Here is a 25057-nt window from a genome sequence, read left to right as displayed (position 1 = left end):
TAAAGAGTAGGAATCATATGGAAAACGTTCATACTTTATCCCATAACATGACAATTTTTTGCACACCTAAATGTGCTATTAGCATCGTTACTCTGGTGTGCTTAAAGGACAGGCTTTACACTGTAGGCAAATATGTTTAATATAAAACAATGGCATAAAACAGTGACAATCATAAGCATCATAAAGCTATCACTATTAAATATATATATATATATATATATATATATATATATATATATATATATATATATATACATATATATATATATATATATACATACACACACACACACACATACAAAGCAATTGCTTTCTCTCTAAACGTCTACTGATGGCCATATTAGAGGTAATTTAGGGTTCAGTGAAAAACCTAAAGACATGCGATTTGAAATTTTGTCATACATTTGATTCTTCCATTTTCTTTTGACATCAAGCTTTAACAGGGCCCCGTCAAACGTTTTTGTCTATACAAATAGCGTTAGTGACTTGTGTTGAAATTAGAACAGAACTAATTCAAGTGAATTCTGTAAAGAAGAGCCTCACACGACGTAAAGTCAAAGTCAGAGTGTATCGTACATCCGCACACGCACAGAATTTAAATGCTCGTCCTACTGTACAACTTCTAATAGAGTCTTTACATCTAGAGTACCAACCAACTCTTGTACACGTATTTCTTTCCCCACAGTGGGTCTGCGCAGGTAAAGAAGCATATAGAGTGAATGGCTTCCTGCTTGGTTAGACAACATATTTAATGTAAAAGAGCTGTTCCATATTGTTCTGTAGCCATTGTTCACTGGATGTGTGGATACCATACTAGTCCTTTCCTTTGTCCATGCAAGTCAAAACACCAAACCAGTTAATTATTTATCCTTTTTTCAAATACAAATCCATATTTCTGACCCAATGTTTTTGCTCCAACAAAAAGCTAAACATGTGCCAGTAGCCTTTAGTTATAACTCTGAGAGAATTTGAATAACAATACTTTGTTTGTCAAGAGGTGGTATAAAAAGCCCTGAAAACATGGGGAATCTCTCCAACGGAGACCATGGGCAAGGTGAGTGCTGTTTATCTACTCTGCTTATAATGAATATAAATTAAAGCAAAGCATAGTTTGACAGTTTTTTGTGAGCTTGTTTGATTTCAACACTGAGACAAAGCAAAGTTTGACTCTGGACTCTTGATGATCCAATGTCTTCCTACTCCAGATTATTTTTTACGAGGACAAGAACTTCCAGGGTCGGAGCTATGAGTGCAGCAATGACTGCACAGACCTTCACTTGCACTTCAGCCGCTGCAACTCCATTCGAGTGGAGAGTGGCTGCTTCATGATTTATGAGCGACCCAACTTCATGGGCCACCAGTACTACATGAGGAGGGGAGAGTACCCCGACTATCAGAGATGGATGGGCTTCAGTAGCAGCATTCGCTCATGCCGGATGATTCCAGCGGTAGGACACCAACCTAATACGTAGATTTCACATCTCCACACATTCTCAGAGACTGTGTGGCAGACCTTTGCTAGATTCGTTTCGTGTTAACCTTCTGATCATTTGTTGTCTTCCTACGCCACACAGTATCGAGGCTCTTACAGAATGCGCCTGTACGAGAAGCCCGACTTCACCGGTCACATGATGGAGTTCATGGACGACTGTCCTTGTGTGTCTGACCGTTTTCATCACCGCCATGTCTACTCGTGCAATGTTATGAATGGCTACTGGATCTTCTATGAGTACCCTAACTACCGAGGCAGACAGTACTTCCTGAAACCTGGGGAATATCGGAGGTACCGAGACTGGTGTGCCACCTGCGCCATCGTCGGATCCTTCAGGCGGGTCACAGAATTTTAGCCATCAAGAAAAGCCTTGCTGTAAATATCAAACACTTTGTTTATTAAAGGTACTGAATTTTTAACCAACAATGTGAAGGAGTTTTTATTGGTGTATAATTGTAAATGATATCAGTTGCTTTGATTATCTTGTACTTGTGCATGTAATGTTCCAATTACTCATCAACTGTAACACCAGCAATGGTGACATTCTTAAGTTAATTTACTAATAAAGTACGATACTAAAAAAATATGTATTGTACCATCTGAACTGTGCACTTACAGGCACAACTGTACATTCTTCATAATTTGCATATTTATTAATGTTTCCATCATAATTTCACCACCAGAGGCATTATTGAACTAACTAAAGATTAATTTACGAATAGATACCCAAGCATTCAATACATTCAGTACTAAAATACCTAAAACAAACTCTAAAACAGTGGAGTATCCATTATTATTAGTGATTTCGTTTGAGTGCTAGTCCAGAAAACTTGATTTGAAATATTTTAGTTATTTCTGCAGTTTCATATTTCTCTTATAGAGTTGTCACAGTATGGAGCTACTTCAGGCAGTTGACCAGAGGAAGGCAGGGAATGTTGAAAGAGATGTTTGTTTGGCAGCCACCATGATAGAACTGCTGTGCATATCTGCTTTCCAAATGAAAGCTTATCTCTGAAGAGATAAGCTGAAGATTACATTCCTTGATAATCCTCGATAAAGTTTAAATTTTTAGATTCAGTTTTGCAAACAAGATGAAAAAATGCTGATACTCTAGTGGGATGCTGTTTAACTCAGTTACAGTAAATATAAAAAGTATTTACAATACTCTGAGAGAAGGCAATTATGTGGCTTTTGTTTGGATCACTTTAAATTGTGGCATTTTAGATTTTTGCAAGATTATTTCGTCAATTTCTTCAAGCTGTTATGCATTTATTGAAAAAGAACTTCTTTAAATATAAATATAGTTAGAAGAGAGAGAAAGGAGCGAGTGATTTGTCCAAATTAATGACTTATGTGGGGTGTTTAATATACAGTGCAGAGCCTGCAGACCTGGGATTTACTTTAAAAAGGTAGAAAGTTAAACATTTCAAAACCATACTTTAGCATTACGGAGATGCAAACCTATATCTGTTGTTCTTTAAGGTCTTACGTCTCTCATGGCTTTATCTGAGATGCGATCTTATGTGAAGTTTTTCCTAACACTGATGATCTGACCTTACTGTATGTGGAGAACCTTCTCACTGCACATGGCATACACACAAAGCTTATGCTTAAAATGAACAATGCAGATGACTGCTGCCAGAAATGTATGGATGGGGAACTATTGTCACACTTTTATAGCCCCTGTTCAGCAAAAGTCATACTGCTAATTCATCAGCTTTGCACATTTGAATAACAACACATCATGGCCCCTCGGATTTTGTATAAAAAGGGCCTGAAATCATTGAGTTAGCAGATCAAGTTGAAACATCCCCTGGGAACAATCTAAGACTCCATCATGGGCAAGGTAAAAATATCCAAAGCATGCAATTACAGATTATTTAATCAAAAATCCATTGATTTTTCCCCCCGCAAACTTAACTTGTGATTGTGATCTTTCTCGTGCATCGTTCCAGATCACCTTCTACGAGGAGAGGAACTTCCAGGGTCGCTCCTATGAGTGCCTCAGCGACTGCTCTGACATCTCCTCCTACCTGGGCAGGTGCCAGTCTTGCAGGGTGGAGAGCGGCTGCTTCATGATCTATGAGCGTCCCAACTACATGGGCATGCAGTTCTTCCTGAGGAGAGGAGAATACCATGACATGCAGCGCATGATGAGCATGGGTATGATGTTCGACTCCATCAGATCCTGCAGAATGATCCCCCATGTAAGCACACTGGAAAAAGCTCTACTGTGATTCATTTAGCGTTCAAAGGAGCTTACTGACAGCCATTATTACACTTTTATTACAGCACAGAGGATCCTACAGGATGAGGATCTATGAGAGGGAGAACTTTGGTGGTCAGATGTATGAGCTGATGGATGACTGTGACTCCATCATGGACCGATACCGCATGTCTGACTGCATGTCCTGCCATGTGATGGACGGTCACTGGCTGATGTACGAGCAGCCCCACTACAGAGGCAGGATGATGTACCTGAGACCTGGAGAGTACAGGAGCTTCATGAACATGGGCATGAGTGGAATGAGGTTCATGAGCATGAGGAGGATCACTGACATTTGTTAGACTTCTATTGTCACATGAGCAAATAATAATAATGTAATTCACTGCCACACATTCAGTTTCTGTTTGTCTACTGCTTGTAGACAGATAATTTTTTAAATATTCTAAAATAAAATTGATGAAATATGTAAACATATGATGAGCCCATTAAATGTTGTGCTGTGATTATTTGAAACATTTATGTTTTATCTCGATATCAGAAAGTTGCAATATATTCTTTGTGCTTTTTAGGCATTTTTTATGGACGGAGCAGAATGAGGTAATTTGATAGAGCTGGCAGGCTCAAACTTTCATGACAGCATACATGAGCGTCCATTAATATAGTGGTATCCCATGGATATGAACAAAGAAATTTTTTCACCACCAGTAAAGTAAAATGTTTGTTCAATCTGATTAGCGTTTAGCTTTTCGCTATTCTATAAATTCTTGGCAGTATTACATATTTGTCCGACAGGTGAGGGCACTGTAGCTAATAAAATTCACAATTTACAAAAAGCTATTATGCAAAATTAGCTTTATTTCTTCCCAACACAGCTAACAACCATTATCAATATTCGCCAGAATTTGCATGCACTTGTTGACTATGTGCAGTAATTTGTTACAAAAAAGTCTTAGTTATAGAAACTTTAACTACTTAAGCCATAAAGATGCATCAGAAACAGATAAAAAGTGGCATTGTAGCTAATCTTAGAAGCTACTTCCTCTAACCAGAAAGCACTAAGCAGCACTGTTTAGCAACTATTAACCCAGAATAACTCTCGGCACCAACTAGTGCTTTTTTGTGTACTGTGAGTGTCTACGAGTGCAACATATTTTTGATTTATTCTTATCAAACAGATGAAAAGTGGTGCGTAGATATCTTTATATTCTTTTTGGGTTATGTTTTTCAGTCTGTTCATAATTCTCTATTCCCTACTACATTTTCTTGTCTACGATGTCACCGCATTTGCTGTGGAAATGCTAAACAAGGTCATGACTTTCGCCTAATCAGCTTTGTGAATCCAACGTTTTTTTTTGTAGTCCAGGTTCAGCTAAGCCAAAACTTCTAGTAGTCAAGTCAAACTGTTCAGCTCCAGTGTGTATTAAACCACACGATTCCTTATATCATCCCCCGGAACCAGAGCCTCTTCGAAGTGTCTGGTTACATTTCATCTTTCTCAGGAATGTACCCAGATCAGTGGGGAAAGTCTGTTTGCATGCAACGCTTAAGGACCAGTGCTTAAGTAACCTTTCCAAAAGACTAAGAAATGCTTAATGTGAGTATTTCACATCACCCACAAATAATTCAGGCTGAATGAGTCTTAAAAAAACGCATTTGTTATTTTTAGACCATAAAAATGAATTGCATCATGAAAAGCCTTTGTAATTTGGGGCTTAAAATTAGAAAAAAAAAAATATTTAATGAGTAAGATCAGAACTGATACTTTAAATTATGTTTTTTTTTTAAGAAAAAAAAAACAACTTAGAATTTTTAAGACTTAGAACCTAGAACTTAGAAAAAGTAGAAGACACAATAGCTTGAGATTCTGCAGATATATATATATATATATATATATATATATATATATATATATATATAATTGAAATGATATACCATTTACTAAAGTGAAAGACATGTAGTTACAGTTTTAGTCAAATGCATGAACAAACTTAGAAGCTAATTATGTAACAGTGACTGAATCAGCTGTTAGGAGAAAAGGTGGTTGGTGTTTTTGCAGTATTTTTACAAGGACAGCATGGAAAAGTCTTGTGGCTCCCACAAAATGACAGTTGTTCTATTTACTGAATTTGAACAACAAAGACTTGCAGCAAAACACACTACTGTCTACTACACATACTGTATAGCACAATAGCATGGGCAGAAAAGGCTCTTTTAAATATTCCTACAATACAGTTCCTCTGTCATTCCTTTCAGTTTTTGTATTGTCGCATTAATAAAATATTGTGTTAAGAAAATGTTGATTTAAATCAAGCAAATTCTTCAATATAATTTTATATATGAATGTACTGTTGAGTATCCAATCTAATTTGCACTGATAAGAAATACTCGTTATTCTCACTGCATATTGATGGAACATATTTTTCTGTACAGCTCACTGTTTATGTTGAACTTAGTTTACTTCATGTTACATATTAGGTTTAGGATCTATAAAGGAAGGTTTAGCAATGAATAGCTTATAAGTCATAGAAGTAGATAGATTAGCATTCAATTATTTCAATAGAAGTTAATTTAATTTATGTTTCTTCAAATCAAAATAACACTATACTTCGGTATTTCTGAGCAAACAAAGCAGTTTTTGGAAAGGTGAAATAAAAAATTGAAGTTGGATGAAAGCTTCTGATAAGTTTTAGTAGAAGAAAAAAAAACTAAATTCAAAGAGAACTTCTATGCTTTATTTGACAGCTTGTGTTTTAACAGTGAGGGTCTAATAGCAGGAATCCATGATCCTCCTCATGCTCATGAACCTGGTTCCTCCATATCCCATCTCCCTGAAGCTCCTGTACTCTCCAGGCCTGAGGTACATCATCCTGCCTCTGTAGTGGGGCTGCTCGTACATCAGCCAGTGGCCATCCATCACATGGCAGGACATGCAGTCAGACATGCGGTAGCGGTCCATGATGGAGTCACAGTCCTCCATGCACTCATGCATCTGACCACCGAAGTCTTCCCTCTCATAAATCCTGATCCTGAACTGCCCTCTATGCTGTAAATTAAAAATAAATACAAATCCATGACGGCAATCTGTTTTCAAACATCTCATCACTTCGAATGTTTTCTTGTGTATTTAAGCTTCCATACCATGGGGATCATGCGGCAAGACCTGATGCAGTCACTCATGCCCATGCGCTGATAGTCAGAGTACTCTCCTCTCTTCACAAAGTACTGGTTTCCCATGAAGTTTGTGCGGTCGTAGACCATGAAGCAGCCGCTCTCCACCCTGCAGGAGTGACACCTGCTCAGGTGGGAGGACATGTCGGCACAGTCGCTGCTGGTCTCATAGGAGCGACCCTGGAAATTTCTCTCCTCGTAGAAGATGATCTGAGAAAACAAAGAAGAGTCTTTATGGCATCACAGCGCAGCGCTCTAATCCACAGTTACTTTCAGCATCTAAACAAACTAAAGATTGAGAGCAGATGTGGAGAGAGCACCTTGCCCATGGTCATGGCTGCACTGGCAACTGTTTTGGATCCAAAGGACTGCCACAGTTTTATCCATGTCCTCCAGCTGCTTTTATACCTGACCTTGCATCCAAAAGGATATATGACCCCTTTGTTAAAATTCCTGACAGAGCAATATGGAGCAGCAGCCACCCCTCCACCTCCCCACCCCTACAGCCCCCGTCCGGTTCAGTTCAAAGAGACCTTTAATCGATCGTGATTTGCGGTGGTTGCATTTGTTAGTTGAGGCCCCATTTTGTATTGTCCTTGCTACTGAATGATAGTGTGTTTTCTACAGAAGCATCTTTAAATCTTTAAAATATTACATATAATATTTTAAATGAGAAACAATAAACTAGAAACATTTATGCTTTTTCTTAAAAATGTTCCAGATCCTCTACATATGCCCACCTTGCTAAAAGAGGAGGCATCAGTGACTTTAGTTCACTCTAAAGACTTTAATATCACTTTTTGCTATGAACTGATTAGAAAAATGAACAGCTGGATTTTTATTTTCCCAATAAAACATAATCCACATGTCAGATGTAGCTTTGCAACACCTCACTGGCAAAACAGTGCAGTGTTTGCTTGAAACAACAAATAGCAGAATTGAGAATATAAACATTTTTAAGTCTATCTATTCAGGGGGGATTGGCAGCAACAACTACAATCTGTTATAAGTTATTCCATATTGCTACTGAAACTTTAAAGGAAAAACTGGGGAAAGAAATGTCTTTAAATAATGCAAATGGAGGAGTTAGCATCAGTATTCTGGATGTAGTTTCATAAAGATTTATAAGGTTTATCAGTGCATGGTGGTGTAGGCGTTCACACTGCTGCCTCCCAGTAAAACAAATCCAGTTCAGTTCTTGGATGGGTCCTCCTGTGCTGGTTGTGTATGCTCTCGCTATTTTGGATTGATTTTTTTTTCTGGGAACTCTCATGGTTTTAAGCACCACTGTTTAAAAACACATGAACTTCATTGAAAAAGATTTTTTTTTCTAAAGTGTATCTTTAAAGGGACAGTAATATGCGTTTCCCAGCCACACAGTACAATTTTGTAGCACAATCAAGTAATTATGTCACTTTATGTTAAAATGTGGTATTCAGGTATATGAAATGTGGCTTAAAAGAAATTTGACTTAGAAATTGAATGCCTTGAAATTGTCTCTTTAAGAAGCTCATGCTCTTTCCTTCAGCATATCATCACAACATTCCTCGATTAAGCTTTTGCAAATATTCATTAGAAGACCGTACTGAGAAACAGTTCATATAATGAACTGCAGATGCACACTTCCACCAGGTGTCTGCTAATTGCTGCCACTGCTAGTTTGAAGGAGTTGAGTGGGTGAGGAGCTGGGAAGGGAAGCTCGGCTTGGCAGCTAAAGTTCCAAGGAGGAGCTGGAAGGCAGCGCTTGGTTTCCCCAAACATTTTACAGACCCGACTGACTGAAGGATTTCTCAAACATGCATGAAATAACCAATGCAACACTCTATGTATTTTTTTGATGGAGTAATATCTTAACATGATCTAAAGCTCAAAAATGCCAAATTTATATTATACTGCTACTTTAATGGGCAGTCAGTTGGTGCACCTCGGATAGGTTGATAGGGATGGTGTAGTCTATCCCAGCATTCACCATCTCCACATACAAGATTTAATGAATAACATCCATGTGGTGTACAGTGAGTCTCAGCCTTTTGTGATGTGAAAAGGTAAATTATTGAAGACTTGTGCAACATTTACCCAGCACACTTCAGGTAGACACATAAAAATGTGAAATGTAAATGAATAATATGCCATACCCTGATTGTATGAACCCTTACACTGATACTTTATTAATTTAGCTTTTGATCCAATTTCACCATTTAATCTTCTTTGATAGGAGTCATATTTGCCAGCTCTGTTCTATTTTCCATATTTCTGAGAGATTATGGGAACTTCTCTTGCCCACAGCCATCTGCAGATGTTCTAAAATATTTTCAGTCAAGTTTAAGTTCTGGACTCTGACTAAACCACTCCAGAACTTTAATTTCTCACTGATGAAGTCCTTCCTAATGGATTTGTATGTATGCTTCCACTAATGTTGTAGAACTCGAGGCCAAGACCGCTTTTTGATGGTCACGGTCTTAGTCTCGGACATTGACTCGGGATTCAAGACCAGTCAAGACCACAACTGTGGAAATATCATTAAATTGTCACCATATTGTCCAGTTTATTTGTCAACATCCTTGTTTTCACTGGATGCAAAACATACCAATTAAAATCCAAGCAATAACGAGACTTACTAGTTACGTGTTTTCTGTTACTGCTGCCACACTTCGCCTCCCCCTTTAATGAACCTTACCACAGGGTCCGCGTTTCATTGGCTAATGCCCATTTGACGTCACTACGCAGCTACCACGTGCTTGACCGTCTCACAAACAAAAGCTACAGTAGTATACACATGCTAATGTAGATTGTGGACTAGCAGACCACAATCTACACAATCAAAGTTTTTGCGACAGAACTCAAATAAGGATGGTTCTCCACTGTCAGTGGGGAATCTGTACAGGCGATGTCAGGTATCCTGATCATATTTGTGGAAATAAAATTCACAGATTTCCCAAATCTGATACGGAATGCCTAGCTTGGATCAAAGCTTGTGCACGACCGCATTTGCAGCTCAACCGTCATAAGATCAATAAAAACAAAGGAGTGTGTGCTGGTGTAAGTATTATTACTTTGCTTTCCTTGTGTTTAGTGAATGGGGATATTTTGAGTGGCCCTGCGACAGGCTGGCGACCACCTGTCCAGGGTGACCCCGCCTCTCGCCAGGAACGTTAGCTAGAGATAGGCACCAGCACCTCCCGATCCCTTTTGAATTTTGAAGCTTGAAATATTGTAAGGTCTTAAGGAGGCCTATAATGTGTGAACAATGACCCCCAAGTATGAAAAAAAGTCAATAATAAACACATTCATTATGAAAACCTTTTAGTTAAGTAGAGCATAATGGCAGTACCGATACAACTTCTACACCTTGAAGCCTGTCTGTTACATAAGTCTTACGTTAGCTGAGCAGATCAATATGCAATGTGTACCGTATCTGACATACATTAAAGATTTTGTTTTACCTGAAAAGGACTTTTACGAAACTGTAATCGTGTTAGCCACGCTAGCACCGAGCACAGTGCGTCAGGCCTAGGCACATTCAAACATTTGCCAACAACAGAAATCACTGACTTCAAAAGTAACCCTCAAAACCATGAATGCCCGACTTACACAGCCTTGCAAGAACATTTGGCATCAGTGATCTTGTCCACAGCTATATTTATGCTGAGGGTGTGAGGATCTGCTGTTTTCCTCATCGACCGGTAGCATTTAGCTGCGATGTGCACAATGTTGGAGGCATCGCGTGGCTCAAACACCTTGATGTCGTCCAAAAAAGATGACATGAACTTGTTTGTTCCCCTGTCCATGTCGTGGCTGATATTTTTTGAAAATCCGGCAGAAATGCTACACTAATCGACTCAGAAATACTTTGTAGAGAGTGAGTTGAAACGAAAGACGCCATGTTTACACATAGAAACTAAGCTCCGCGAGGCTTTGTTTGTGAGACAGGCAGCCACGTGGGACTGTGGAGGGACGTTTCTGGGCGGAGCTTGGTAAGACCCATTCGCACTCGGCACTCTGAGCCAGTGCGCAGTTTGTCTCGGGGCGGGAGAAGATGCTATCTAATCGTCGGTAATAAATTTACCTTCATAAATCACAAGAAAGCGTATAACGACATGTGAATTAAGCAGCGCTTCGCTTTTAGAGACGGTGGGGACTACGTCCAACGTTTAGCGTCACTTTGAGGAAGCTCAAACAAAGGTAAGCTATGTGGAAGTGATGTTAGCAAAGCTAGCTAGCTGTGCAGTGACAAAATGTTGTTGGCGGTTAAATAAAGTTATCACTTCCTGCGCTTATTGTACGGAGGTTTTGACTGGCATTGCTGCACATGTGCGACAATGCTGTGAGCAAAGATTTATTTATCAAAGTCTTCAATATAGTGATGTGACATTCGCGAACGAGCCTATTCTTCTGAACGGCTCTTTACTAGGACTGGAGTCTCACTCAGGACCGTTCTTTGTTTTTGTAATGCTCTCTGCGCACACTGTAGTAACTGTTATTATTCTATTTTATATGTTTATTTAATCATCAAGTAAATAAAATACAAGAACGTAAGATCACACAGCGCATGCTCATTGCTCTGATTATTTTCGTCACCTGTCATCTGCTACCTGGCTTTATGCAGCGGTTGAGAGCGGCATGGTTCGCTGCTTTTGCCTGATTTTTTGCTTGTTGCTCCTTGGACAGTATTCATTGTTGACTGTTTACCGTTAGTGCGTTGTCATGATTGCTATGTTTAATGGTGCAGACAGTGGTGGTTTCTGACATAGGCAATATGAGCAACAACCCAGGGCGTTATCTTAATAGGGGCGATGTGAGACATCTGCAGATTGTGACACAGAGATGGAAGCAAAGCAGAACAAAGACGAGTTTGAATTGATAATTATGATTTATTTCAGCTCTAAGCATTTAATATCTAGGTGTTTTTAGGAGAATGTGGATCTTTCAGATCAGTTTGAGAAGCAGCTTTTTTTTTGTCGTGTAGCGCGGGGCGCTGGTCTTGGTCTTGGACCCTAAAAGTCTTAGTCTTGTCTCGGTCTCGATACACTCGGATCTTGTTCTTGACTTGGTCTCGGGTTAGGTGATAGACTCACTATGATGCTTCATCATCAGCCTTCTAGCAGACACTTCAAGACACTTGGAAACTGACTGATATTAGCAGCTGCTCACAATTTCCTCTGTCATGTGTGTGACTTGAATGAAGCATATTGTTTCTATAGTGGTTATCCAAACCACTGTAGAAACTGTAGAATATGTGACAACTATATTCCCACCACCATGTTTAATAATTATATGAAATAATCAGTCCCATATTTTGTGAAATAATCTCTCAAACTCCTACACTTTGTGAGATCCTTTCATTCACTTTAGGACAAAGTCACAGTTTTTTTGTTTCATCTTTACTTTATATAATTTTTTCAAAATAAACATTTCTAGCACATGTCCATGATCCTCCTCATGCTCATGAACCTGGTTCCTCCATATCCCATCTCCCTGAAGCTCCTGTACTCTCCAGGCCTCATGTACATCATCCTGCCTCTGTAGTGGGGCTGCTCGTACATCAGCCAGTGACCATCCATCACATGGCAGGACATGCAGTCAGACATGCGGTAGCGGTCCATGATGGAGTCACAGTCGTCCATCAGCTCATACATCTGACCACCAAAGTTCTCCCTCTCATAGATCCTCATCCTGTAGGATCCCCTGTACTGTTTGGAGACATTATGACACAATGAATGCAGCGTTTTATGACCGGACAAGCCTCATTATCATTATCAAAACATTTTCTTATAACCCACCATGGGGATCATACGGCAAGACCTGATTCCACCACTCCAGCCCATCATACTCATGTAGTCAGCGTACTCGCCCCTCCTCATGAAGTACTGGTTTCCCATGTAGTTGGGGCGGTCGTAGACCATGAAGCAGCCGCTCTCCACCCTGCAGGAGTGACACCTGCTCAGGTAGGAGGACATGTCAGCACAGTCGCTCATGCACTCATAGGAGCGACCCTGGAAGTTTCTGTCCTCGTAGAAGATGATCTGTGAAACAAGAGGCGTTATTGTTACAAGTTGAAAAAAAAAACAACAACTTTAAACCATCTATGATTTAATAAATAATTAAGGGTATTGTGAAGCTTACTTTGCCCATGCTCATGTCAGTAGTGGACATGCTTCTAGGTGAGATGCCGATGTTGGTTCTGCTACCGCTGCACTGCCGTTCTGTTCGGTTTAACCCTCGTTTTTATACCTGACCATACCCTACAGAGTCAGTGGGGCCCCATTGTTTAAATCCCTGACCCAGCAGCATGGTATAGAGCCATTTACTGGACTGTGGTTCTGTACTGTAATCACATGACTGGGCCCTCGAAGATTTCAAATATAAATCCTTTGTCAAGCTAAAACAAAGCCCCTTTTTGAAATCCTAGGTTTGGCCTCCCAGTTGGACTGAAGGCTGTTCAGAGAAAATATGTAAAAGTCCTATGATTCCAAAATCAATAGTCAGTGATATCACTATTGAGGATTTCACCATGGTCAGAAAGAATCCTATAAAAACACAAAAGAGATTTGCAAAGAGCAATGAGGACTGACTTCATATGATCGAGGAGATATTTTTTAGAATTTGGTTAAAAATCAAACTACCAACAAACACAACAATCATATCTTGAAACCAGAAGTTTTCATACACATCTTTTTTCCTCACTGACAGATGTTAAATCAGGCCAAACCTCTCTTATGTTAGGTCAGTTTGAATTACTAAAATATACTGCCCAAAAAAATAAATGGAACATTTCACTTTAATTTTGTGTGTGGCTCCAAATCCAGGCCTCCATTGGTTAATAAATTTGATTTCCATTGATGATTTTTGTGTGATTTTGTTGTCAGCACATTAAACTTTGTACAGAACAAAGTATTCAATGAGAATATTTCATTCATTCAGATCTAGGATGTGTTATGTGAGTGTTCCCTTTATTTTTTTGAGCAGTGTAGTTTAGTTTTTCTAATGCCACACTGTTGAAAGTAAGACTTTGTCAGACATTTATTTATCAATGTCCTCAAAGTCAAAAGTTTACATAAATTTCAGATCTGCCCACAAAGCAGAGGTCCCACATAATGGTCCTCAGGGCCCACTGTCCTGATCGTATTATTTAGTTTCCCTACTGCTGTACCCTTGGCTTGAATAAAGATTAAGAGGCTTCTGGAACAAGTAGAGGCATGCACATAAGGTTATATAATCATTTGAATCAGCTGTGCTAGAATAGGGAAACATAAAACTTGTAGAACCTTAGGACCAGTATGGAACCACTGATCTGTAGGATTGAGATAAGGGCTTTGTGATGGTCACGCCAAAACATTGACTGCGTTGACTCATTCAAAGATGGATCTTTATGGTAGTTTTTCCAAGCGAAACACTCAACAACATGCATTAAATTCAGTATCGAGCAGGTAAAAGTGATTATTGACTAACTACATTCATAAGCCAAAATGTGACTAGAATTTGGCATCACATTTCACTTATCCATACATCTATTGCTTTCCTCATATGCAAGACCAGGCTATGGCCATTATGGGTCGGGGAGAGAAATCCAGACATCCCTCTCTTCAGCATCAGTCTTCAGTTCATTCTCTGGATTCCATGGTGTCCCAATCCAGAAGTGAAATGCAGTCCCTGCAGTTTCTTCTGGGTCTGCCCAATTGTGACCTTAACTCAGTTGTTGCGGTGCAGAGGCTCATCAAGTCTATTCTGAGCTCTAAGGTTCAGCCAAGCCACCTCATAGAGAACGTCCCCTTCAGCCACATGTATCCCTTATTTTGTGTTTTGGTTTAGTCACATTTCAGGACTCAATGGTAACTTATAAACATTACTCCTAGTCTCAGGTTGTTCTTCACTATAAAAGACAAGAGCACTGCCAACAACAACAGTATTGTACACGATGCCCTAAATTTGTCAAAGTGTCTTCATGTTCATACCATGACTTGCAAACATGCCACAGAGAAACATAAACTCCTAAGGTTGAGTTAGAAACTTAGGCCTCATTATGAGGAAGCAGTCCATTTTAAGGCTCATGGTCTCAGCCTTAGAGAAGATGTCTCACATCTTCTTTGCTTCACACTTGACTGCAAGCTGCTCTAGTTCATGGTGAAAGTTGTGAATAGAATATGCCAACAGAACATTAAAATATATAAAATTGCTCTGGAGAGACACTGCCAGGGTAAAGATCTGGTCTGTTGTTGCAAGGCTGGGATAAAAGCCACTCTGCTCCTCCTAAATAGGAGGTTTGACAGAAAGTCAAGAGCCCGCTCTCTCAACACTTCTGAATAAGTTTTCAAGTGGGATCCCTTGACGGTAGGAAGAGACTTTCCGGTGGCCTGTCTCAAATACTGTTCCACCACTTTGCAGTTGTTGTCTCAATCCTCCATGCATTAAAGAGACATGTTAACCATGACAGTAGTGCAATGTCCAGTCTTTCCTACTCAGAGTCACAGACAAATTTTCAACTTCTTTGAGGTTTATCAATGGTTCTTTTCTACAGTCTCTTCAAATTCCTTTCTTTCTGAAATCCTGTCAGCTGTTTCAGAAGCTGTTTAACCCTTCCGTGGTTTTAGCTTGACACTCAGGAAGAGCACGTAAAATGTTATGGTTGGAAAGCAGGGAAGTTGGGGGATTGTAACGTCAGACTGTCAGATTTGAAACACACACACACACACACACACAAAACAACTGCTTAAAAGTGCACATGGGCTCAGTGCAATCCCTTTAGGCTGCGAACAGAGTAAAAAACTTGTGGGGTCTAAATGACCCTGACTCTTAAGGTCACGGGAAGGTTAAGAGAAAATCAGGCACAAATGCCTTCCTCTTCAGTTTGACAGCCTCTTATAGTTACCATCTGGACTGACAGAGGACCTTTTAATCACAGCTCCTGAAAGCAACATCAGCAACAAAAGCCACAAACTCAACTGTGTAAGGATAAACCTACAACTTATCCACCTCTAAACAAATAAATAAAACCCTTAATCCTGCTTTTACTCTAAATATAATTTATTTCACTTCACAAAAAAAGCAACAAAGTGCTCACTCACTTTGTGAGTCTTCTCCCCTTTGGTCTTGATCCATTTTTTCGTACAAACATTTTATATTGGACTTTTTAAGAAAAATCCTAGTACATTTCTTTCTCTTAAAGCCTTTTAACATTTTTACATTCTTGGAAATAAGTCTTTAACTGACCAGTTTTATTACATTTCAATATAAATCCAGGCCATATGTATATCTTTGACCAGGTATCATAGCCTTATAAATAGTAAACCATCATGACAAAGATCTCAGTTCAAAATGCTTTTATTCACCAGCATTAAACATGACACATTTAATACCAGGAATCCATGATCCTCCTCATGCTCATGAACCTCATGCCTCCATATCCCATCTCTCTGAAGCTCCTATACTCTCCAGGCCTCATGTACATCATCCTGCCTCTGTAGTGGGGGTGCTCGTACATCAGCCAGTGGCCATCCATCACATGGCAGGACATGCAGTCAGACATGCGGTAGCGGTCCATGAAGGAGTCACAGTCATCCATACACTCATGCATATGGCCACCAAAGTTCTCCCTCTCATAGATCCTCATCCTGTAGGATCCCCTGTACTGTAAAGGAAACAAAAAATACATTTAAAGGTAATGAATATGCTGCTGATGAATATTCTGCTGTTGGTTCAGGTTAGCATAAAGATACACCAACCCACCATGGGGATCATACGACAAGACCTAATGCAGTCCCTCCAGCCCATCATGCTCATGTAGTCACCATACTCTCCCCTCCTGAAGAAGTACTGGTTTCCCATGTAGTTGGGGCGGTCGTAGACCATGAAGCAGCCGCTCTCCACCCTGCAGGAGTGACACCTGCTCATGTAGGAGTGCATGTCGGCACAGTCGCTCATGCACTCATAGTGGCGACCCATAAAGTTCCTATCCTCGTAGAAGATAATCTGGAAAAGACAAAACCATCTTTTGAAATCAGTTGCTATCTGACAAAATAAATATTTTTCAATCCCTAAAGATTGCCTACCTTGCCCCTCATGTTCATGTCAGTGTTGCTCATCTCAGTGGTGCTCATGTTGGCTGCTGATGAGTGGTTGCTCTTGCTCCTGCTCTGCTTTCCTACCTGGTTTAACCCTTTCCTTTTATACCTGAGCAAATGTAAAGAACAACTGACCTTCCCTTCACAGAACTACTAACTAAGCAAGTTACTATAGAGCTGCACAGAATGCAGAGGTTATGTTCTGTTTTTTTTTCTTTGTCTTCAGTCTTTAGAAAGGTCTTTCAGATTTTACAAGCAGCATTTTGAACAGTGCTTGTTACTATAGACTGCGCCATGTGAATGTTAAGAATTCATTTTTGAATGAAACATTGTTTCTGCTGTGGTTATCTAAACTATAATGACTTTTTTGTTTTTGGTGTTTACAAAGTGAAAATTTACTTCAACACTCAAGACACTCAATATGAACAAATTTGGTGCAATCTATTTTTCTATGGTAATAACGGTACTGTAAGTGTACCATGTTGTGGGAAAAAGATTACTTTTGTTTTTGGGTGAAACTTACAATGGAAACCAGATATTTACATTCACTGAATAAAAAGTCTGTTAAATCAGGCCATATTGTTCTTGTTCTAGGTGAATAAGAATAAAAAAATTTTTCTATTTGCTAAATGTCAGAAAACTTAATGAGAAAATTTTTTTAGAGATTATTTTGTAACTTGCTTTGAATTCAGATGTTAATATACAGAATGAACATTGTGTCTTTAAAAAATAGGAAAAGCCTAGATTGTGATGTTATGGCTTTAGAAACCTCTGATAGGTTAACGGACACATTTGAGTTAATTGCAGACACAACTGTGGATGTTGTTAAGATCAGATCTGGACACACTGCTGTCTTGTTTGACATGATGGGAAAGTCAAAATAAATTGACCAGGACATCAGGAAGAGTCTTGTAGAGCTGCACCAATCTGGTTCAATCTTGGCCATGGGAACAATATCCAGATGCCTGAAGGTACCACATTCTTTTGTTTAATCATTAGCAAGTGGTTTGTTTCAAAACTCTCTGCTTACTCTCCGCCATAATCCGGGAGCACACATTTTCATCCAGTGGGTGGTGCAAGTTGCTACAATTGATAGTAGTCACACAGGCACGCCCGCTAGAAGGAAACAAACGCACCCAGTATAACACTTTCATTCTGCTGGCAGAGAGGTAGCCAGGCGACTGTGCTAAAAGGTAGTTCCATGTTTCAGAAGCGAGCAGAGACTAAGTCTGAGTGCAAGGAGAAGTTTTGAGTACAAGCATTACAAGTTTTGAGAAGAAAGACATGAAGTACTGCTTTCAAAATGAAAATGTAAGCAAAAGTATTAAAAGTTTTGAGAACAAAAGACATGAAATCTTGTTTTCAGATTGAAAATGTGTGTTCTTGGACTATGGCAAGCATAGAGTTTTGCACGTCATAGCATTACGACAAGGCCTGAATAAATTCGAAGACTCTTTCAAATACAGCCTTCAAATGCTCCCTTCCTTTTACCAGATTTGAAGGATGTGTCTCGTGTATCTTTCATGGCCCACCATATGCCATAATTTGTTTTGGATCGGGGACAGCTTTTCAAGGTTGGCGTCAAAGGATGGAAAGTGATGAAATCTGTAAGTAAATTTGTATGTATTACTTTTTAATTTATACAAAATTTACTTTAATAATTTTTTAGGCAAGAATATACCAGTATAAGACTCAAATATCTGATTTATCAATAGGTTTTTCATTGTAATATTACTCTAACGTTTTCGGAGATCTCAGTTCCCATTATACTACTAGCCAGCTCTCCTTGACAGTTATCAGCTGGCAGGGAGATTGAGAAAAGACCTGACTCGCAACACATCATTTTCAAAATCCCAGTGGCTTTTCCCCAATGAGAGGAAGCTAAACACTGATATAATTAAGCGCAGTTAATGTATGTAACATTGACATTTATTTTTTCCTGACCAAATCATTTTGGCGGACATTTCAAATTCCTTTTCATGTAAGCATTTTCATGGTCAGTGTTAAATTTCAGTTAAGATTAAACTGTAATCTCTTACATGAGAGCTGAAGGTTATATTTGAAAAATAAATCACTTGCTTTTATACTTTGTGGTAGAAAAATTCAATACATTTTAAAATATTTTATGATCAAATTAACCTTTTTTTTTATTATTTTAGAACAACTTTATCAACAGAACGTGATGAAGAGTTTACTTTTAAATGTAAGTAAATCTCAGTATAAGACAAAGCACTTGTGGTATTTTGGAATTTTCACAGAAATATTTAAACTTATCCACACATGAACCTGGTCACCAGAAAAAGTACATAGCTAAGCTCAGTTTCAATATTAAGCAACACATGTCGCTTTACACTAATTTGTCCATTTGTTTTAGGGACCAAGGAGCAGACAGGGCAATTCATCTCCCTGAGGGGCCAAAGATTATGCCATACATACAGTGGCCTGCTCTGAAAATTTTCATTCCTCTTAAGATTCAGGCATTTTGTCTCTCTTTTTCTGTATGTGATAGGTTTACTCTAGAGAAGATGGGCCTCCAGGACAAGGTGTCAACTTTGCAAACCAAAAAGAAATGGGATCATCTTAAAAAAATATATTGCATGTAAGTATGTCACTTTTTATTGTCACCAGCAAATAAACATAAATATAATTGATTGTACTGCTGTATTTGTCAACTGCAATTTTGTGGTTTCCTCTTTAGGACTACAAATATCCTGGTTCAGGAGAGGAAGCATATAAATATTTATACACAACCAAAGTCTTAGTGGGAGGTAAAGCAGACACACACACACAGAAACACTAGGCCAGAACTTGCATGAGGTACAAAGATGGGGTGCACCTCCAGGACTTGCAAAAAAAAAAAATGGCACGGAACATTGTTTTCATCATCCGACGTCTCTCGAAGGAGCGTGCTCCTTCATGATGAGTATTGAAGAGCTGAGGTCTTACACCTTGAAGTGGCCTCTTGTACAGAGTGATGAGGGGGAGTGGATGTTGGAGGCATGGGTAAACTCCATCTGAAAGAATGAAACACCTTGGAGGAGGATAGACTGACTGCCTATAGAGTGGGCTGTGGCGGAGTACTCTCAAGTCATGTACTGACTCGGGCCAGCCCACGTAGGTGTCAATGAAGCTGCCCTGATGATCACAAACGGCTTGTAATATTATGGATGGGAATAGTTTCCTATTCCGATATCGCTGATCATCAGGGCTGCTCTGACATTTAATGTGGATGTGGCAGCCTTCGATTGCACCCAGAGTCTTTGCGAAGGCTCTGTGGTGGCCAAGCCTTGCAAACCCATGGGACACTATATCCAGGTCCTCTGAGAAGGACCTCGCTGCAGCAAACAGAAATGGGCAGGGACAGACCTTTGGAAATGGGACCATTGCACTCTGGAAATGAAGGGGGCGCTATTTCCTACTTTGTCTGCTGTCGCCTGTTTATATTTTCTTTTGAAATCTGTGATATATCTCCTTCACCTTTAGGAAGGAATTCCAATTCTCAGCACGTATTTGAACATCTCTCTTTTATTTACTTCAGCGCAGCTCACAGTTCTTTTCCATTATAAATAAGACCTATATATTTCTATCACAATCATAGGAGGAATAAAAGAAATAAGGAGACATAAAAAGCAACATGATCAACTATGATAAAAAAAAAACCCATGTATGATGAATACATGCAATGTATACATAAGAAACTTATGTATACATAAGTTTCTTATGTATACATAAGTTTACTCAAGGGACGCCCCCTTGAGCAAGGGGGCGTCCCTGCCCCTTGTTTGCTGCAGCGACGGTGCATATCTGCGCCGACGGTACAACTCTTGTAATTCCTCAAATATTACATATGTGCACATAAAACAACAGATGAACATCTCGTCCATCTCTTCTGCACCACTCTAATCATGATTGCAACACTGTCATGGTTGCTAGGCGACATAGGTTATGCTGAGGTTGGGAACAGTTGGTGAAGGCTAGACCTGTCCGAATTCACAGCTTCTCTCTTGCAGATGTCTTCCTATATAGACCTGGTCCTTCGAAGGATGCATCCCTTGAATTCAGACACAGCTAGTCTCGTCAGGCATCCAACCTGGATGTTTTATGCCAAGTTTTGTGCTACTTGGCCATTGTGTATGAAAGTTGTAGAGTTTTGCTTGCTTTGCCAAGTTTGCCATTTGGCTAGGCCAAGCGGCAAACTTGGGACAATTTTGGGCAAAGTTAGGTGAGTTTTTGAATACGTATAAGCCCCCAAATTTGCGATTTCACAGCGGAAAAGAATAATATACGGGCAGCACTTCACTGCTCAGGCCTAGTAAGGATGGGGAATTTATTTGGCTTATAGCTGTTGACTGAATTTAACCTTTTACCTTTGTACCATCCTAACTGTGAAGCATAAGGGTGCCAGGATCTTGTTTTGGGGCTGTTTTACTACAGTCATAAAATATCATGAGGATAACCAATATGTCTAAATATTGAAGCAAATCTAAAGACATCAGCCTGGACGTTATAGCTTGGATTCAGATTAGTCTTCCAAAAGAACAATACTTTTAATAATAACATCATACAGCCAAAGGAGTTGGCTGTATGGTGTATAAAGTGGGTTGAAGACTACAAAGTTAATGTTTTTACATTTACTTCACAAAGCTCCGATATCTATGGAGAAGTTGCCACCCTAAATTATGAAAGGACTGTGAACAATTGTCCAAAAGTCCCTGACTGCACTTATCTCCATAGCACTTCCTCAAATGGTTGCAAAACGGTGGAGGGGAATGGGTGCAGAGGATCCAGTCCATTTCATATGAATCTAGGTTATATATCTGTATTACATTTTATTGATGATTCATGTTTTGATACATATTTTAGACCAGGTGTTGATAAACAATCATGACAAAATTATCATTTCAAGACACTTTTATTCAACGGCATTAAACATGACATATTTAATACCAGGAATCCATGATCCTCCTCATGCTCATGAACCTCATGCCTCCATGTCCCATCTCCCTGAAGCTCCTATACTCTCCAGGCCACATGTACATCATCCTGCCTCTGTAGTGGGGGTGCTCGTACATCAGCCAGTGACCATCCATCACATGGCAGGACATGCAGTCAGACATGTGGTAACGATCCATGAAGGAGTCACAGTCATCCATACACTCATGCATATGGCCACCAAAGTTCTCCCTCTCATAGATCCTCATCCTGTAGGATCCCCTGTACTGTAAAGGAAACAAAAAAATAAATTTAAAGGTAATGAATATGCTGCTGTTAGTTCAGGTTAGCATAAAGATACACCAACCCACCATGGGGATCATACGACAAGACCTAATGCAGTCCCTCCAGCCCATCATGCTCATGTAGTCACCATACTCTCCCCTCCTGAAGAAGTACTGGTTTCCCATGTAGTTGGGGCGGTCGTAGACCATGAAGCAGCCGCTCTCCACCCTGCAGGAGTGACACCTGCTCATGTAGGAGTACATGTCAGCACAGTCGCTCATGCACTCATAATGGCGACCCATAAAGTTCCTATCCTCGTAGAAGATGATCTGGAAAAGACAAAACCATCTTTTGAAATCAGTTGCTATCTGACAAAATGAATATTTTTCAATCCCTAAAGATTGCCTACCTTGCCCCTCATGTTCATATCAGTTTTGCTCATCTCAGTGTTGCTCATCTCAGTGGTGCTCATGTTGGCTGCTGATGAGTGGTTGCTCTTGCTCCTGCTCTGCCTTCCTACCTGGTTTAACCCTTTCCTTTTATACCTGAGCAAATGTAAAGAACAACTGACCTTCCCTTCACAGAACTACTAACTAAGCAAGTTCCTATAGAGCTGCACAGAATGCAGAGGTTATGTTCTGTTTTTTTTCTTTGTCTTCAGTCTTTAGAAAGGTCTTTCAGATTTTACAAGCAGCATTTTGAACAGTGCTTGTCACAATACACTGAGCCATGTGAATGTTAAGAATTATGTGTTTTTTGTTTCAGTAAGTAACTTCTCATTGGTGTGGACAGACATCACATGTGGCATACCACAATGTTCAACCCCTCCTATGTACAAGTTCCCACTAGCCCAGGTTGGAAAAAGTTATATGATTAGCTAGACTAAGTTCACAGATGATACACACTTCTACATTTCAGTGTCACTGGATGACTCTGAACCTATCGAAGCACTGAACAGATGCTTAGAACAAATCAATGTGTATATGTGCCGTAACGTTCTCCAATTGAATAGAAACAAACCTGAAGTTATCTTTTGACCTAAAGAGGAAAGATCAAGAATCAACATTGTCATTACAGCTAGAAACTAGGGATCAAGCCTGAAATCTGGGTGTAGTAATAGACTCAAACCTGAACCTTCAGAGACACAAAGATAATTACAGTCATTCTTCCGTCACTTGAAAGATCTTTAATTCCAGAAGTAAAGAACTTGGTCCTAGCAATCTAGAGAAACTCATCCATGTGTTTATCTTTAGTCACATTGATTACTGCAACAATGTCTTCACAGATCTACCTAAAATGTCAGTCAGACACCTGCAACTGATTCAGAACCGTACTGCTCGCATTTCCACTAATAAAAGGAAAATAGTGCACATCAACACAGTTCTAAAATTCTTACACTGGCTTTCTGTAGCTCTGAAAATATGCTTTAAAATACTTTTGCTAGTTTATAAATCACTGAATGTCTTATAACTAAAAAATATATTAAAGACCTGTTGTATAGGCCTTCTAGACCCACTAAGGTTTCATGCCTGCATACCCAAAACAAGAACCAACCATGGGAAAGCAGCATTCAGTTTTGATGCTCCTGTTGTCTGAAACAAACTTCCATAAAACTGCAAAACAAAAACCTACCTGTTTAGAATTGTCTTTGATTCATAATAACTGGAACATTGATCAATATAGTTGATGTATATCTCCCTGATGATTTCGATGATGGCATTTGACAAAAAATAATGATTCATTTTTGGTGTTTCATAACTGGTATAGTGTTTTTATGGGGTAGGTAGAAGCTTAGGATGGGAAGGATGTCAGATGAAAGAAAGGCTGGCATATTATGTGCAATGCAACAGTTAATTTAGGATTTGGTTCCTGAAAAATGATAAAATACAGGACATTTTAATCAAAGAAATCTACCCAGATGCTCCAGACAGTACATCATCCTTCCTCTGTCGTGGGGGTGCTCGCTCCAGACAGATGCTCCAGGGGGGTACTGTAAGGATTTGGTTATCTCTGTGTTGATTTGAGTTTCTCTGCACCATCTGCACACTGCACTTCATGACAAAAAGAGGACATTTAGTTCCCCTACCAAAGTTGGCTGAAACTTTACCAGTCACTTAGTGATAAATGCCACTTTATTTCCCACTGACAATCAATGGGACATTGCAGTAACAATCAAAGCGTGCCTTACATTGTCTATCCCCATCAATGGCTTACTTCAGATTTAAGGATTATTAGATTTTTACTTTTTATTTTACTTTTAAGCCTATTTTCCCACTTTTAAGCTAAACCAGACCAAAATGCCTCTGGTTGACACCAAGGACATTGAGAAAATTCTACAAAGACTTTCAATGGAAAAATTGACGATTTATGGATGTGAGGTGGATATTGAGGCCAACACAGGTTCTGATATGAACTTCTTTGTCGGATGAAAAAGATCTCACACCTGTGAGTGCACGAGCCAGGAGGAGCTTCAGGAACAGAGCCTAAGGCAGGAGGAGGACAAAAGGAGGGGACACAACTGCAGCTGCAGAAAGATGGTCTGGTATTGAGGAGGAGCCAGGTACAATCCCACCCCAGCCCACTTTTCGCCTATTGAGAACACCTGGAGCTCAGCTTATTATAACTTCTGCATATAATGCTCTTGAACTCTTTCAACTATTCTTTACCATGGACATAATTCAGAGACTGTTGGCTAACACCAATGAGTATGAACAAGCACGGTGATCAACACCATCAAGACAGATGTTACAGTTCAAGACATGTTTGGCTTTTTGTCTGTCATTTACATGGGTTTTATCAAATGCTCATCCCTAATGGACAACTGGCTAGATGGGAAGCTGTAGTCTGTTGTTTCTGAAGTCTGTCATGTCAGGAAGAAAGTGGCTAGGGATCCTC

General features: G+C 39.5%; 6 protein-coding genes and 1 pseudogene across 6 annotated transcripts; 2 read left to right on the top strand and 5 right to left on the bottom strand.

The window, feature by feature from the left end:
* The first annotated feature begins 1033 nt into the window (after positions 1-1033).
* LOC106933236 (gamma-crystallin M2-like) lies at positions 1034-1911 on the top strand. Its single transcript, XM_015012350.2, has 3 exons — positions 1034-1054; positions 1206-1448; positions 1575-1911. The coding sequence occupies exons 1-3, from the start codon at positions 1046-1048 to the stop codon at positions 1845-1847; spliced, it is 525 nt and encodes a 174-aa protein (XP_014867836.1). The 5' UTR covers positions 1034-1045; the 3' UTR covers positions 1848-1911.
* Positions 1912-3293: 1382 nt separating this feature from the next.
* LOC106933233 (gamma-crystallin M1) lies at positions 3294-4209 on the top strand. The gene is made up of 3 exons (XM_015012347.2): positions 3294-3338; positions 3448-3699; positions 3785-4209. Exons 1-3 carry the CDS (start codon positions 3330-3332, stop codon positions 4058-4060), a joined length of 537 nt encoding a protein of 178 aa, XP_014867833.1. The 5' UTR covers positions 3294-3329; the 3' UTR covers positions 4061-4209.
* Positions 4210-6429: 2220 nt separating this feature from the next.
* Positions 6430-7278, bottom strand: LOC106933251 (gamma-crystallin M3-like). Its single transcript, XM_015012384.2, has 3 exons — positions 7208-7278; positions 6858-7097; positions 6430-6762 (listed from the first exon to the last, which is right to left on the bottom strand). The coding sequence occupies exons 1-3, from the start codon at positions 7220-7222 to the stop codon at positions 6484-6486; spliced, it is 534 nt and encodes a 177-aa protein (XP_014867870.1). The 5' UTR covers positions 7223-7278; the 3' UTR covers positions 6430-6483.
* A 4460-nt stretch (positions 7279-11738) lies between these two features.
* On the bottom strand, positions 11739-13072 carry LOC148160539 (gamma-crystallin M3). The gene is made up of 3 exons (XM_015012376.2): positions 13011-13072; positions 12668-12910; positions 11739-12577 (listed from the first exon to the last, which is right to left on the bottom strand). Exons 1-3 carry the CDS (start codon positions 13038-13040, stop codon positions 12302-12304), a joined length of 549 nt encoding a protein of 182 aa, XP_014867862.1. The 5' UTR covers positions 13041-13072; the 3' UTR covers positions 11739-12301.
* A 3161-nt stretch (positions 13073-16233) lies between these two features.
* Positions 16234-16996, bottom strand: LOC106933244 (gamma-crystallin M2). The gene is made up of 3 exons (XM_015012365.2): positions 16934-16996; positions 16611-16853; positions 16234-16512 (listed from the first exon to the last, which is right to left on the bottom strand). The coding sequence occupies exons 1-3, from the start codon at positions 16979-16981 to the stop codon at positions 16234-16236; spliced, it is 570 nt and encodes a 189-aa protein (XP_014867851.2). The 5' UTR covers positions 16982-16996.
* Positions 16997-19665: 2669 nt separating this feature from the next.
* LOC148160538 (uncharacterized) lies at positions 19666-20329 on the bottom strand (annotated as a pseudogene).
* Positions 20330-21885: 1556 nt separating this feature from the next.
* LOC148160537 (gamma-crystallin M2-like) lies at positions 21886-22619 on the bottom strand. The gene is made up of 3 exons (XM_088012319.1): positions 22572-22619; positions 22249-22491; positions 21886-22164 (listed from the first exon to the last, which is right to left on the bottom strand). Exons 1-3 carry the CDS (start codon positions 22617-22619, stop codon positions 21886-21888), a joined length of 570 nt encoding a protein of 189 aa, XP_087868445.1.
* Positions 22620-25057: the final 2438 nt, after the last annotated feature.

This window comes from Poecilia mexicana, unplaced genomic scaffold, assembly GCF_051168715.1.
Source record: "Poecilia mexicana isolate PSO_F unplaced genomic scaffold, ASM5116871v1 scaffold_2, whole genome shotgun sequence".
NCBI classification, from domain to species: domain Eukaryota; kingdom Metazoa; phylum Chordata; class Actinopteri; order Cyprinodontiformes; family Poeciliidae; genus Poecilia; species Poecilia mexicana.
The sequence above is the reverse complement of the archived record's forward strand: the minus strand, read 5'-3'. Positions and strand labels throughout refer to the sequence as shown.